The sequence below is a fragment of the Pogona vitticeps genome, chromosome 12 (assembly GCF_051106095.1).
Source record: "Pogona vitticeps strain Pit_001003342236 chromosome 12, PviZW2.1, whole genome shotgun sequence".
NCBI lineage: Eukaryota > Metazoa > Chordata > Lepidosauria > Squamata > Agamidae > Pogona > Pogona vitticeps.
Window position 1 is genome coordinate 13298477 of NC_135794.1, and position 13143 is coordinate 13311619.

General features: G+C 40.1%; 1 protein-coding gene across 4 annotated transcripts in view; it reads right to left on the bottom strand.

The window, feature by feature from the left end:
* The window catches only part of CORO2B (coronin 2B), a 173548-nt gene that overhangs the window by 85191 nt on the left and 75214 nt on the right, over positions 1-13143 (bottom strand). For all 4 annotated transcript variants that reach the window (XM_020808151.3, XM_078380873.1, XM_020808150.3 and 1 more), the window contains exon 2: positions 3800-4000. In XM_020808151.3, the coding sequence (XP_020663810.1) occupies positions 3800-4000 (201 nt within the window). The remainder of the gene's footprint in view (positions 1-3799; positions 4001-13143) is intronic.

The window sequence follows — 13143 nt, forward strand, 5'->3', positions numbered from 1 at the left end:
CATTTTTTTCAAGTATGCAAATTTTTGTCTTATCCACAAATTTTATCTCTTTTCTATCAGCTGTAGATTTATGGTCACTTGCGTCTTTATGGGGGTAAAATAGTGTTATGTTTTGAAAAATCACAACTTCACAACCCCATGCCCAAATGCCCCCAAATTTGGTGCAGAGCAAAAGCAGATGTTCTACTACTTTCATGTCTAATTTGGTGCTGATCTGAGGTCTGGTTTCATAGTTACAATTTTGTGTTTGGGGCACTCAAACAAAATTTTGCTTGCAGAACACTTTTTCCTGCGCTTGTGCAAAATATATGGCTACACTACAGTGTAGTCATAATGCAAGGGTAGACTCTTGAGTTTCATCTACCCCTCTCAGTAGTTTCTAAGTTACTTTAATTCATTTCTGCTAAATATCGAAGGATATTAATTAGGGAGCTGCTAAGTGTGAGAGACTGCAGCCAACTACAATGAATTAGAGCCCCTGTTGCACATTTGAGGATCCTTATCCTTGACAAGATAATGCAACTTGCCTAGTAAAATTGAATAAAATTGTTCTAATCCAATCACATTTCTCATTTGGTCTAAAGAGGCAACCTGTTCCCGTTCAATCCACTTAGTAATATACTGAGTTAAACGTGCCCAAAGGTGAGCAAAAGACCCCTCAGGTTTCTTTAAAATTGATCTAAATTTTCTCCTGAGATGCTCTGAATTAATCCCAAAATCGGGAATACACTATCTGTCAGTAAGCCTCAAAATCTCTAGCTTCTTCAAGACACATCTGCAAATAGATCTCAGATAAAACTCCCCCTATCTGTGACTTTAAAATTATCATCCTCTCATCATCTTTAACCCTGAAGTCTATTTATTAGACTTATATACTGCCCAACAAACTCTCTCAAAAGTAATCAGGAAAGATTCAGGACAATCTCCTTTCTGATAATGGGAAAATTTCTTTAGATCGATATTTGAAGGATTTCCTGCACTAGAATCATCATCATCATCATCATCATCATCATCATCATCATCATCATCATCATCATCATCATCATCATCATCATTATTATGGGCAGCTAATTCCAATTTCTTCATCTCAATTTGGAACTGCATTTCTCTTTGCCTGGTTTCTCGCTCAAATTCCCTTTTCCTTTCAATGATTTTTTTCTTTTTCCAATTCTAATTGGTTTTTCATAGCTAACTCCTTCAGTTTGAATTCCTGTTCTAGCTTCCATTTTTCAAAATCTTGGGAGCTTTGGATATTTTCACCTTCTGAGGCAATTATTACTGGTTCCTCAGTTTCTTCTTCACTTTGAATTTGAGGCTTCCCATTTCCTTCCACACCCTGGAGCTCAACTTGTGCCTCCATAACCAATTTTTTACTTCATTTGGGTGGCATAAACAATACAATTTCTTATTAAATTTGACTGGTTCTTTTCCCTCACAAGAGCCAAAAGGACCTCTCCTTGGGATTCCCCAGACCTGGGTTCAGAAGCCCTGAAATTAAGTCTTCCACCAGACTCTAACAGGTAACAATTTCTTACGCCACAGACCTTAACCCCTTTTCCCTCCAGATTCAAGAAAATTCAATTTCGCATTAGTTCAGAATCCGACCACTATGCCACCAAATTGTCACATTCCCACATGGCCTTTGGTTGTTTCACCAAGCAAAGGCACATGCTACATTAGCTGCCACCAGTTGATTCCATCAACTTTGTTCACTATTAATGACAGGTTCAGGCAACGTATCATTTAAGAACCAAGTAGAAATTGTTTATTGTTACAGGTTATAACCAGTCCAGTCAATGTCGTTAACTCTCAACTAAACAATCTTCTTTCTCCACTCTCTACCACCTACTCATTTTCTCCCCCTCTCACCTTTTCTTCCCCCCCTTAACTCTGCCCCTACCTACTCCTATTGGTGCACGCAAATTTCAATATAAATATTCACGAGCAAGGTGAACACTACACCACTTAATATTATTAAATTAAACATCAATCAACTGCCAAAATTTTTCCCACATTTGTTCAAATTGGGATTTTTGTATTTTTTTACCCGACTGTTGAAATTGCCCATTTTTTCATCATACGGGGAATGTATTAATTATACAAATGGGTCAAGAGATCTCTGTCCTCATCTTATCCAGTTCCAACAACTAGTTCCTTCCACCATTTCTAAGATGAAAATAAGGGTACTTTTGTTTACAAATGGGTGAAACACGGTAAGCAATCAAAACCCTGGTCCATCCAGTTGAGTGTTTCCAGTGGGTCTATGAGTATTTCCCAGTCCTACCTGGAGATGCTGCTGGGAAGTGCACCTGGATCATTTATGAGCAAAGCTGGCACTGAACTATGGCTCCTCTCTACCTAGAGGGGGTTGGGATGAGCTCCTGCTGCTCAGCATGGGTTGGTGGCCAGTGATGGACTCAGTCTAGACTCAGATGTGCCACAACAAGTAAAACTGGGACATAAAAGTGCTTGCAAGTAGGCTAAAAGCTCGAAAAGTTCAGCAGTGGCAGAGCACCTGTTTTACATGTGGATTAGTTTGAAGTACTTAGTACCCTTGGTGCTATGTCCCTTGCCTCACTATGCACAAAAGGCTCAAGGCACACTGGAACAGTTTGCTTCTGGCTCTGAGCATATGCTCAGGTAGAAATTTACATTCCAAACCAACAGTCCATTTGTACTGGATTTAAAATGCACCAGCTTCTCCCCACAACTTTCCCACATAGAACTCAATTCCCAGAGTTTCTTTTCCTCTCTCTTTCCATCCCTCTTCCCTCTATAGGTTACTTGCTGAGTGACTGAAGACACAGTTTCACTTGTTAATAGCATCCAGATAATTGATCAATTAATTGAGAAAAAGAGACAGGAAAGGAGAGAAGGTGGAAACATTTGCTGAGATCCAAAGCCCTCTTCACATGTATTCTTCCCCTCGGCTCAAGGAAAAGCAAAGTATAAAACAATAGAATCAGATTAAAAGCATCAGTTGTTTAGGTATCTGGCTGCAGAGCCACAGATTGGGAGTTTGATTTCTCCACTGTTCCCCCCTGACAGGACCTGGACTCCATAATCCATAGCTCTGCAGTTATCATATTACTATTATTTCACCAGGACAGAACGCTGGCAGCAAACAGTGATTATCCCCTGGCTGAAGTGGGACAAGGCTGGAGAACATGCCTTCCAGGTCTACCCATAGACCCAATCTAGACCTAATAGTCTGACTGGATGATTAGCTGTAGGCACATAATCAAACACTTGTGTATCAGCAGTTCTAATTTACAACAGCAACTTTGTGTAGTAAATTAAGGAAAGAGAACCCAGACATGCTGCAAACCCAGGTCACCCATCTTCTTGAAGCTGCAGTCTCACTCTGATCAAATATCATGGCCAACTCAACCAGCACCTGAGAGCAGTGGAGCATGCATGAACATTTCTGACAGTTGCGCCTGCGTGCTCCCACAAGCCTGTTTCTGGAGCTTTAGTTAAACTGCTCAGCATTTAAAATTTTATAGCCCAGACTTTCAAGTTTAATTTTGAAAATTCACACAAGCATCTTAGGAAAATCTCAGAGGAGCAAGTTGGCATACATAATTATTTGCAGGAAGTATAGGGCTCCAGTCTCCTCCAGATATTTTATCTTCTTGATACTAAACTAGTACTACTTTTATGCCCATGGAACCAATGGAATTAGCTGGCAAATGGAGGAGAAAGCCAAGGAAATTCCCCTCAGGTGAAAAGGCTAACAAACCAAGACAAATAAAGATTTGTTCAAAGAATAATAATAGACAAATAAACAACCACTTACTTGTTCAAGTGGAATGACAAGAAAAGAGCCCCCTCCTGCACTTTCTGTTACTATAGCAAGGAATTTGGTATTGACTGCACAGAAATGGTTGTCATGGACATTCTTGGTAATTGGAATTCCATCAAAGCAGTGCTCTCGGTTGGCCACTTTTCCATAGACATTTCGAAACTTGGAGCTGCGATACTGTGGTCGCCATGACATCTGCCAAGCAAACAGGTAGAAAATTTCAGCAACAAATGCCAAAAAGAAACATCTTGCAATTCCCACACACAACACAAAAAGATAACAGAGAAGATGCTGCCAAAATATGCAAGAGCACAAGAGGAAAACTTTGATCGCTTAGAACAAGGTTTATTTAATCCTATTTCTCACAATGACCATCCATGTGCTTTGTCTGCCCACAAATTGGGCAACCAATGGACTAACAGTAAGTCTGCCAGAGTTCTTTCTGTTCATGCTGAAATACAGTATTCATCTATCCATTAGAATAAAAAAATATATGCCACCCAATATAGATAAAAGCATCCTTTCAGCTGATCCCACTGGACGTATTTAGAGACAAAGCTCACCTGGTTTCAGTTATTTAAGACCAAAACAAATGGGTAGGAGCTGGGTGATCTGACATATCCTAGGGATCCCCACGAGAACAATCCTAACAAAGATAAGTAACAACTATAAAACTGTCTACAAAAGCAAATATTTGGCTCCATCCCCATCTAAACAGGACACACACACACATGTTTATTTATTTATTTAGAAAAGTAGACTCTGTGATGAGATGGGTTTTTGAGTTAAAATCTTTTAAAGGCATATGGGTTTTGTAATTAAGAAATAAGCCAGAGAGGTTCCATCTTGTTTCTTTGGATAAAGTATCTTTGCTATGCTGACCAGTGTTTTCCAGACGAGCCGACAGAATGTTATTCTGAAAGCCTGAGAAAGGACTCTGTGTGATTAGATAGATGGGAATTGTTGTGACTCTTTGATAAACCACAGAAAACCCAAATAACATCTGGTGCGTATGAGAAAGACGTCATGTGGTGCAACAGGACTGTTTGCCTAGTAACGAACTCTGATTGGATGACATCGTGGGAAGGTGCGATGAGCCCTTGCCAGTTACTCTTGAAAAAGGAACTTTTTCTCTATGGACTTTGTCTTTCCAAGACCGACCTTTCAGTGATTCTTGACCTACACTTCAGCCATTTGGGACTGGTGGCCTACCTACATGGACTGGTTTCTATGCTTTGCTGGATTGCTTTTGGACTTATGGGATTTTTCCTAAGGACTATGCATGGACTATTTTCTATGGACTGTTCTAGGGAATATTCTTTATGGACTTCTTTTCTTGGAATACTCCATATGGACTATGCTCTTGTAATTTTGTAAGGACTATGGTATATTTACTGGATTTTTCTTTTCTAAGGACTATGGGACATATAATGGATTTTTACTTTTGTTTAGGGGTTTTTATTCTATAGGATCACTGAGGACTATAGCCTTTTTTTTATAACCAACTTGGATTATTTTGGGTTTTACTAATGATTTCCTGGACTGGAACTGTTTTGATTCTTTTTAATGTCTTTTTGTATTTTTAATAAGGTTTTTGAACTCTTTTATATTTTTCATGTTTTCTTTGCCTCACTACATCTTTGTAACTAAACAGCACAATGCTAGATTATTTGTTTTGGTTTAATTTGGCTTTGAATATCTAGTAACATGCTTTTTCTTTAATAAAATAAAGATTATAAAACTCATTTGGTTTCCTGAACAGTACACTTGCCATAGGGTCATCTGAGAGTGCTGCCTCGGCCTAGCTTACTTAGAGTCCTGTCAGTGGTGCAAGTTAAGTCTAAGGACTACAAAGCCCACTTGACCTTTTCACAATAATATCTGAGAGTACCAGGGTGTTCTTATGTGGGCAGACCTGCGAGAAGGAGTGTTGTATCATGGCTGGCTGAATTGGACTCTTTCAGCCCATTTTAGCATGTGCAAACTCCTGATTGCTCTCTGTCCAAGCTTACACGTGTGTTTTCGAACCCGTGTTTGCTTACAGACTCCACTTTTCTGTATAAAAAAACTTAAACTGGCATACAGAATGCTAAATAATTTCATTACTAAAATCAGTTTCATAGAATGGCCAAGATCTAAGCTGTACTGAAGAATGTAAACTGCAATTCATTAACTAGAAGCAATTTAGCCATTGGAATTTATACCAGCATCAATACTCAATGAGATCCTGGCTCTTAAAACCAAGGCCAGGCTAAAGCAATTCTGTGTTAAAGCAGAGAGTCCACTTTCACTGACATTACATATGACTTTGGCAGACCAGCTGTCTCAGCAACCCACCAGAAACTCAGAGGATACGGACGACCACAGCCTGGGTGCGCCCCACAACAGGAAAGGCCACTGGACCTTCGAAAACCTCCAAAATTCACAATGGACTCAAAATGGGCAATCTTATTTGTAGGGGCAAAGCAATCTGTCAAATATCTGTGTCGTGAAAAGAACACCAGAAAACTGTTCCCCACCCGGATGCAATTAAGTCCAGTACACCTAATACACTGCATATCAAATAAAATATTATCTTCAGATATGGGATAATTCAGGCAATTATTCATCTCTTAATTTTTGAAGGCTTCTGAATAGTGTGCAATTAGTGATTATTACAGCAACATCACTGGCTGTCTTACAACACAGCTCTAGCAGAGTCTAAGATTACAGAAGTGCACAACTTGCACATCTCTATATGTTGTTTAACTGTAACTCTCCTCACCCTCAGTCAGCTCGGCCAATGGCAAGATATGATGGGAGTGGCAGTCTGAAATCTTCTACTCATATACAGTGGTGCCTCGCTTAGCGATTGCTTCGTTTAATGATGTATTCGCTTAGCGATGAGGTTTTTGATGCGATTTTGTGCTCCGTTTAGCGATGTTCCCTATGGGGAAATTTTGCATAGCGATGTTTGGGACCTTGCCTCGCTTAGCGATGACAGTTTAGGTCCCCTGTTTTGCTTAGCGATGTTCCTTTTTCACTATTTTTAAAGTGTCTTACAATGTTCAAAAACTGTTTTAAATGCTTGGGATCATTAGTGCACCTTGTAAAACCTTTGCAAACTTAATTTGGCTTTGTTCTGACTCTTCGTTAATGCATTGGAATGCATTGAATTGTCAGTTTGACAGAACAAAGCCAAATTAAGTTTGCAAAGGTTTTACAAGGTGCACTAACGATCCCAAGCATTTAAAACAGTTTTTGAACATTGTAAGACACTTTAAAAATAGTGAAAACGGACATCGCAAAACCATTGGAATGCATTGAATAGGCTTCAATGCATTCCAATGGGGGAAATATTGTTTCGCTTAGCGATGTTTCCTATGGCGATTTTCGCTTAAGGACAGTAATCCGTTCCCATTGGAACAGATTAACCAGTTTTCAATGCATTCCTATGGGAAATGGTGTTTCACTTGGTGATGTTTTCCCATAGCAATATTTTTTTGGGAACCAATTAACATCATTAAGCGAGGCACCACTGTACTTGATTTACTTCACTGGAACAAGAAGAAGATACTGTCAATCTCAGCAAGATAATGATCTGGGTGTTTCATTTTACTTTTGCTTAGAAGCTAGAATCTATCATACCTTTTCTTCATCAAGAAAAAAATTCTGTTCATTATGAATATAAATTGTGGTAGTTCTTGCATCGAAAAACAGCAGTTACAGTGTATCAAGGCCCATAATTTCTTTTAGTGTGGCAATTCTTTTCTCTCTCTCCCCCCAGATCACTTTGGAATGAGAGTCTTCTCCAGGATTAAAATGGGCATTATTATTATTATTATTATTATTATTATTATTATTATTATTATTATTATTATTATTAGTAGTAGTAGTAGTAGTAGTAGTAGTAGTAGTAGTAGTAGTAGTAGTAGTAGTAGTAGTAGTAGTAGTCGTAGTCGTAGTCGTAGTCGTAGTCGTAGTGGCAGTGGCACATCTAGTGGCTCTTCCACAAAGTCCTACTCTGCCACCTTATTGTAGAACAGAGGATCCTGAGATCTCAAAGTTATGCCACCAACAGATAGGAGGTTTTCGCAGCCTCTATTAAACCAGCAAATCTTCAAGGATATTTTTCATGCCAGACTGCCTCTCTGCTATCCAAGAACCATTCTAGTTCAACACAGAAAAAGCAGTCCTAAGAAGGATGATCTGGGCATACCAGCTCACAATAATGGTGCAAAATTATTGAGCTTTATAGAAAATCCTGCTGATAAAGAGGAAGTTACTATGAAAAATTTATCCAGGAAGTTACTCTGTAGTACAAAACACCCCAACCAACCAGCCAAACAAACAAAAACACAGTGGTAGTGAGAAATGGGGAAAAGAGGGAGTATTCTTTGCTGATGCTCCAGGAGTGTGGCCTCTCCTTCAAGAGTGATAAGTGTGAAATAGTAGTGAGCCTCTTCCAATGCACCAAGATAAGTAACATACAATCATGTTTTTTTTAAAAGCCACTTGTGAAAAAATAAGTACATCTTATGATTCAATAGCTTATAAAACCACCTTTAACACCAGTAACTTGCAATAATCATTTTCTGCATGACTTTATCAGTCTCTCACATCATTGTGGAGGAATTTTGGCCGACTTTTCTTTACAACATTGCTTCAGTTCATTGAGGTTTGCAGCCATTTGTTTATGCACAGCTCTCTTAAGGTCCTGCCATAACATTTCAATCAGGTTGAGGTTTGGACTTTGACTGGGCCATTGCAACACTTTGATTATTTTCTTTTTCAACCATTCTGTTGTATATTTGCTGGTGTGCTTCGGATTGTCCTGTTGCATGACCCAATTTCGACCAAGATTTAGCTGTTGGACAGATGCCCTCCCATTTGATTCTAGAATACTTTAGTATACAGAGGAATTCTTGGTTGACTCAATGACTGCAAAGTGCCCAGGTCCTGTGGCTGCAAAACAAGCCCAAATCATCACCCCTCCACCATAATGCTTGACAGTTGATGTGAGGTGTTCGTGCTGATGCTCTGTGTTTGGTTTTCACCAAACATTATGTTGTGCATTATGGCCACACATCTCCACTTTGGTTTTGTCTGTCCAAAGGACCCAGAAATCTTGTGGTCTGTCCAAATGCAACTGTGAGGATATGGGTTTTGTAGTACTTGTTTGCCAGAGATTGCAGGTGTTCCATCTCAGCCTAAGACCCAGCTTTGGTTGTGGAGAAGAACCAAGGTCACATCTCAGCCTGGGAACAAGAGACAGAGCAGTGGAGAGTTACAAGAGAGGTGTGAACTAGTGAACAAAGGACTGTGTGCTGACTGGATACCATCACGAAGCAGAGACTTTGATTTAAGTTATAGAAAGGGGAGTTAGGTATGTTTGTAAACTGGAGGAGAAGAAGAAGGGCAACAGGTTTAAAGTCTCCAAAGATGGAGTCTGTTAGGTCCAGTGTAAGATGAATTTGAAAGCACTGAAATGTTAGAATTGTGCTGCCAGGCACGAAGATAAGGAAGCAAGGCCGTGGAGGCCCAGAGAAAATGAAAACGGCATACCCCTTAATTGGGAAAATATAAGCTACCTGGGTTTGGAATCTTCTCATGTGAAATGTGGGCAGTGAACTGAGTTACTCCCACTTGCTGTTAATTGGTTAACAGCTTGGACATGTCATAAGGAAGGTGGTCCAGAGACATGTAGAAATGGTTGTACATGTATGTGATTGAGGTTCGTTGGTTGGTTGGTGAATGTCGTGGAATGTGAGAGGTTTGTCTTGTGAAGGTGGGGAGCGAAATAGCCCAGCTTCTAGATGATAACATGTAGAGAGAGCAAAGATGATTACTTAGCTTAGTTTTAACTGTTATTATTTTACTTAGGAATAGTGAACTTATTTAATCATTGTAACTACTGGATATGCCTAATGCTTAAAGCCTTTTTAATGCAACAACTGTGTTCTAATGAAACTACTTTATTTTCTTAATAAAAAGAAATATTCTTTAACAGAGGACAGGTCTCTTGAACAGCAGGAATTACACCTAAATCCAGTGGGGATTTGAGAATGTCAATAGTTGCTATTGTAAATTGAGAGATCCTACCTGACCAGGCAGTTGGAGTGCTCGCCATCTCCCAGGTAACTGGTTCCACTGTTGTACTGTTCTAACAGTTCAGAGGTTTTACCTGATATTCAACTGAAATATGGTTCCTTGTAACTTGAGTCCATTATTATGTGTCCTTCACTCTGGGACAAGTCACAGCGTAAAATTTTGGTTTTATGTCTTTTTTCAATACTATCTGCTTGGCCTGCTCATGGCATTTAGTTAGACTCCAGCATCCTTGGATAATTTTCTCATTCTTAGCTCTGCCCAGCCCATAGCTGCTTGCAGCACTGCTCTCCATTGTAGGGTTGCTAGAATCAAGGAGTATTAGGGACATCTGTTACTGAGACACTGGGTATCCTGTTGTTGTTTTTTCTATATAGCATCTTGATCTAGTCCCTAAAATCAGGATGCTGTGGATTTCAGTAAGAGATCAACTAATTCTGACTCTGTGGAAATGTGTTGCAACTATCTATCAATCTAGAAGACTGATCATTTCCAAAGTGTCTCATTTCTGTAACATAATACAGTTGTCTCAGCTTTCTGATGGCCACTCACTTCTTTTGACCCTATGTGTTGTGTTTACTTGTCTCAAGAAGTCAGTTTCACTTTTACAAAATGGCACTTCTAATTTAGCTCAAATATCAGATCTATGGATCTGATTCAAGATCATGGCATTATCTTAGTACATATCCCATCAGTTGATATCATCCCTGAAGACCACGATTTGCCAGTGGACTTGTAGACCAAGTAGGGTTGGGGAAGTCAGGCCACAAATTTGAGATGACATTAATTTGGCACACAACCACCCTCCAATTACATTTGTTTTTGACTCTCAAGAATGTTCACTATCTTTTGAAAAAACAAATCCAGAGATACTTGTAATTCTCAGTCAAAAAGAAATGTCTAAGTATGCCTTTTATTTGAATATTTCCTGTACTTAATTTGGCAAACCCCTCTCCAATTAACACTTTCCACATTTTGTGCAGAAACCTTTTCGCTGTGGGGTGCTTTTAACATGCCTAGGCTGTTGTTCTTAGCCTTTCTTTTGTGGTATGTTTCCAGAGAGATGAAAGATCAGATGCTCTTTTCAAAATGGAGTGCTTTTGTGGAAGAGATGTTGTCTTCTTCATGTCACTCCCAAATTACCTTTCTCTCCTGTTATGACTTTTGATCAACTATGAATGCATTTGCTAATAGTCCAGTCCTTCTTTAACTTCCTACTGCCCTAGAACCCTTTGTAACATTCCTAGGGCTTTCCTCCTCTCCTCCTCCTCCCTATCAGCAAATTCATCAGCTAAAACTAACTCATAGTGACTTCTGTAACAGAGTGCAATAGAACAGGTGTCCCCAACCCCCGGTCCTAGACCGTGGCCTTGGCAGGACCATGGCCACAGAGACAGATCTCCTGCCCCCCTGCACACACTCCTCCCATGCACGCCCACCTGCCCGTATGGCCCGCCCACCTGCACGTATGGGTGGCCTGTCCACCTGCACATACACGCAAGTGGCCCCCGCCCATCCACACATGTGCAAGAGTGCACCCCGCCCACCCATGAGTACATACCACCCCCACACATGTGAGAGTGTGCACCCCACCCACCCAGGAGTGTGGCGGTGCCCCCATGCATGGACCCTGCCCCCCCCAATGGTCCACAGTTTGGAAAAGGTTGGGGACCACTGCTATAGCAGTTTATATGATAGCAGTTAATGGGCTGCTGTTTATGTGGAGAGCTGTGGTTCCTAAGCACAGAGTTCCATCAGCACCAGGCTGCAGCAGCTGGTGTTGGTGCCTGTTTACTTCTGGGTTTCAGATGAAACCCCACCTCCCCCCACCCCCATGGGCAAGGCTCCTATGCAGTAGGGCTGAAAATGAGAGGAAATGTGGAGTCTGACCATTAACTGCCAGTTTTCAGTGCTAATTCAAAAATGTCTGTTAAGTATTAAAATTATTGTTTCCAAATCAAAACTTTATGGGAGGTGTATGGCAGCTTTTTTTCAATAAAATAAAGTATAAAAACACATATGCCATCTAATAATGATATTTAATAACAATATTATTGTTATTATTGACATTGCTATATTATTATTATTTCAAGGTCTGCTAGAAACCTCTGCTCTATCCAAACACAGCCAGATCTGTTTCTCTCCATGCTTCTCTTGCTCACAGTCACTTGGCCAAGCTCTCTATTGCATTCTCTTTCTAAAGCAGTCTAGAAGAAACCCATGTGCATCTGCCTCAGTAGAGATTGGTTGGGGGAGGTGTTTCCCTTGTTCTTTCCATTTCCTGTAAACAACTAAAAAGCATTTATTCCTGACATAGTTGGGAAAGGCAAGCTTACTGCATCCGGGTATTACTTTTGCACTGGTTTCCTTAGATAGCAGCTTGGTAAGGCAGAAACAATGGAGCGGGAGCTGCTTGCAGGCAGGGAAAGGAGAAGGCCAGTATTATTTGGGCTGGTCTCTTTTCCTGGATGAATGGCTCTTTTAGAGGCCAAGAAGAAGAAAGTTCATCTACTGCACAAAAGTGTATGTGGGAGTTTTAAGACAGAGGCTCTCACAGATCAAGCCAGCTATTTACAGGACTTTTAGTTAATGACTCATGATTCCCCATGTTAAAACTGAACAGAGACAGGAAGTGTAGCTTCCATCCCAAATCATGTACAAGTCCACTATCCACTACTGTTGTGTGTGCCTTCAAGTACAGCAGAATCCCATCTGTTGGGGAAAAAATAGCAGACTTAGATGTATTAACACTATCAATGGGAAAGAGTTTACATCCTATAGTGATTGTTCTTTGCCCATAATTTGATTGGTAAAGTTTTTCCTATCTGTGGAACTGTTTACCTGTGGGGTTCCATTTGTTTTGCTGGCTGCCTTCTTCTTTCTCTGACCCCCATCAGAAAAATAGTAACCCAGGGTTTCCTGCATGCTGGAGATTCTCTTTTTACCTTTCTTTCCTTCCAAGCTGATAACTGTGAGTAAATATACTTTTTATACGTAAAGATGCATATGGAGTGACTTTTTACTACAAAAAAGAGAGCAAGATTTGTGTGTTATGCGAGGGGTGGCAAGACTGGACTAAGTCTCTCACATTTCTCTGTTTGTTTTCGTCTGCCTTGGGTTCTGCTAACAAAGGAATAACTGAAGTCCTAATATAAAACTCTTTTACAAAAAAGAGGTACAGGTATAGAATTCAACATTTGTTCTGTTTTGTTTAAAGCAAGGTTCTAGTCCTAATGGGAAAGTGGAAAGTA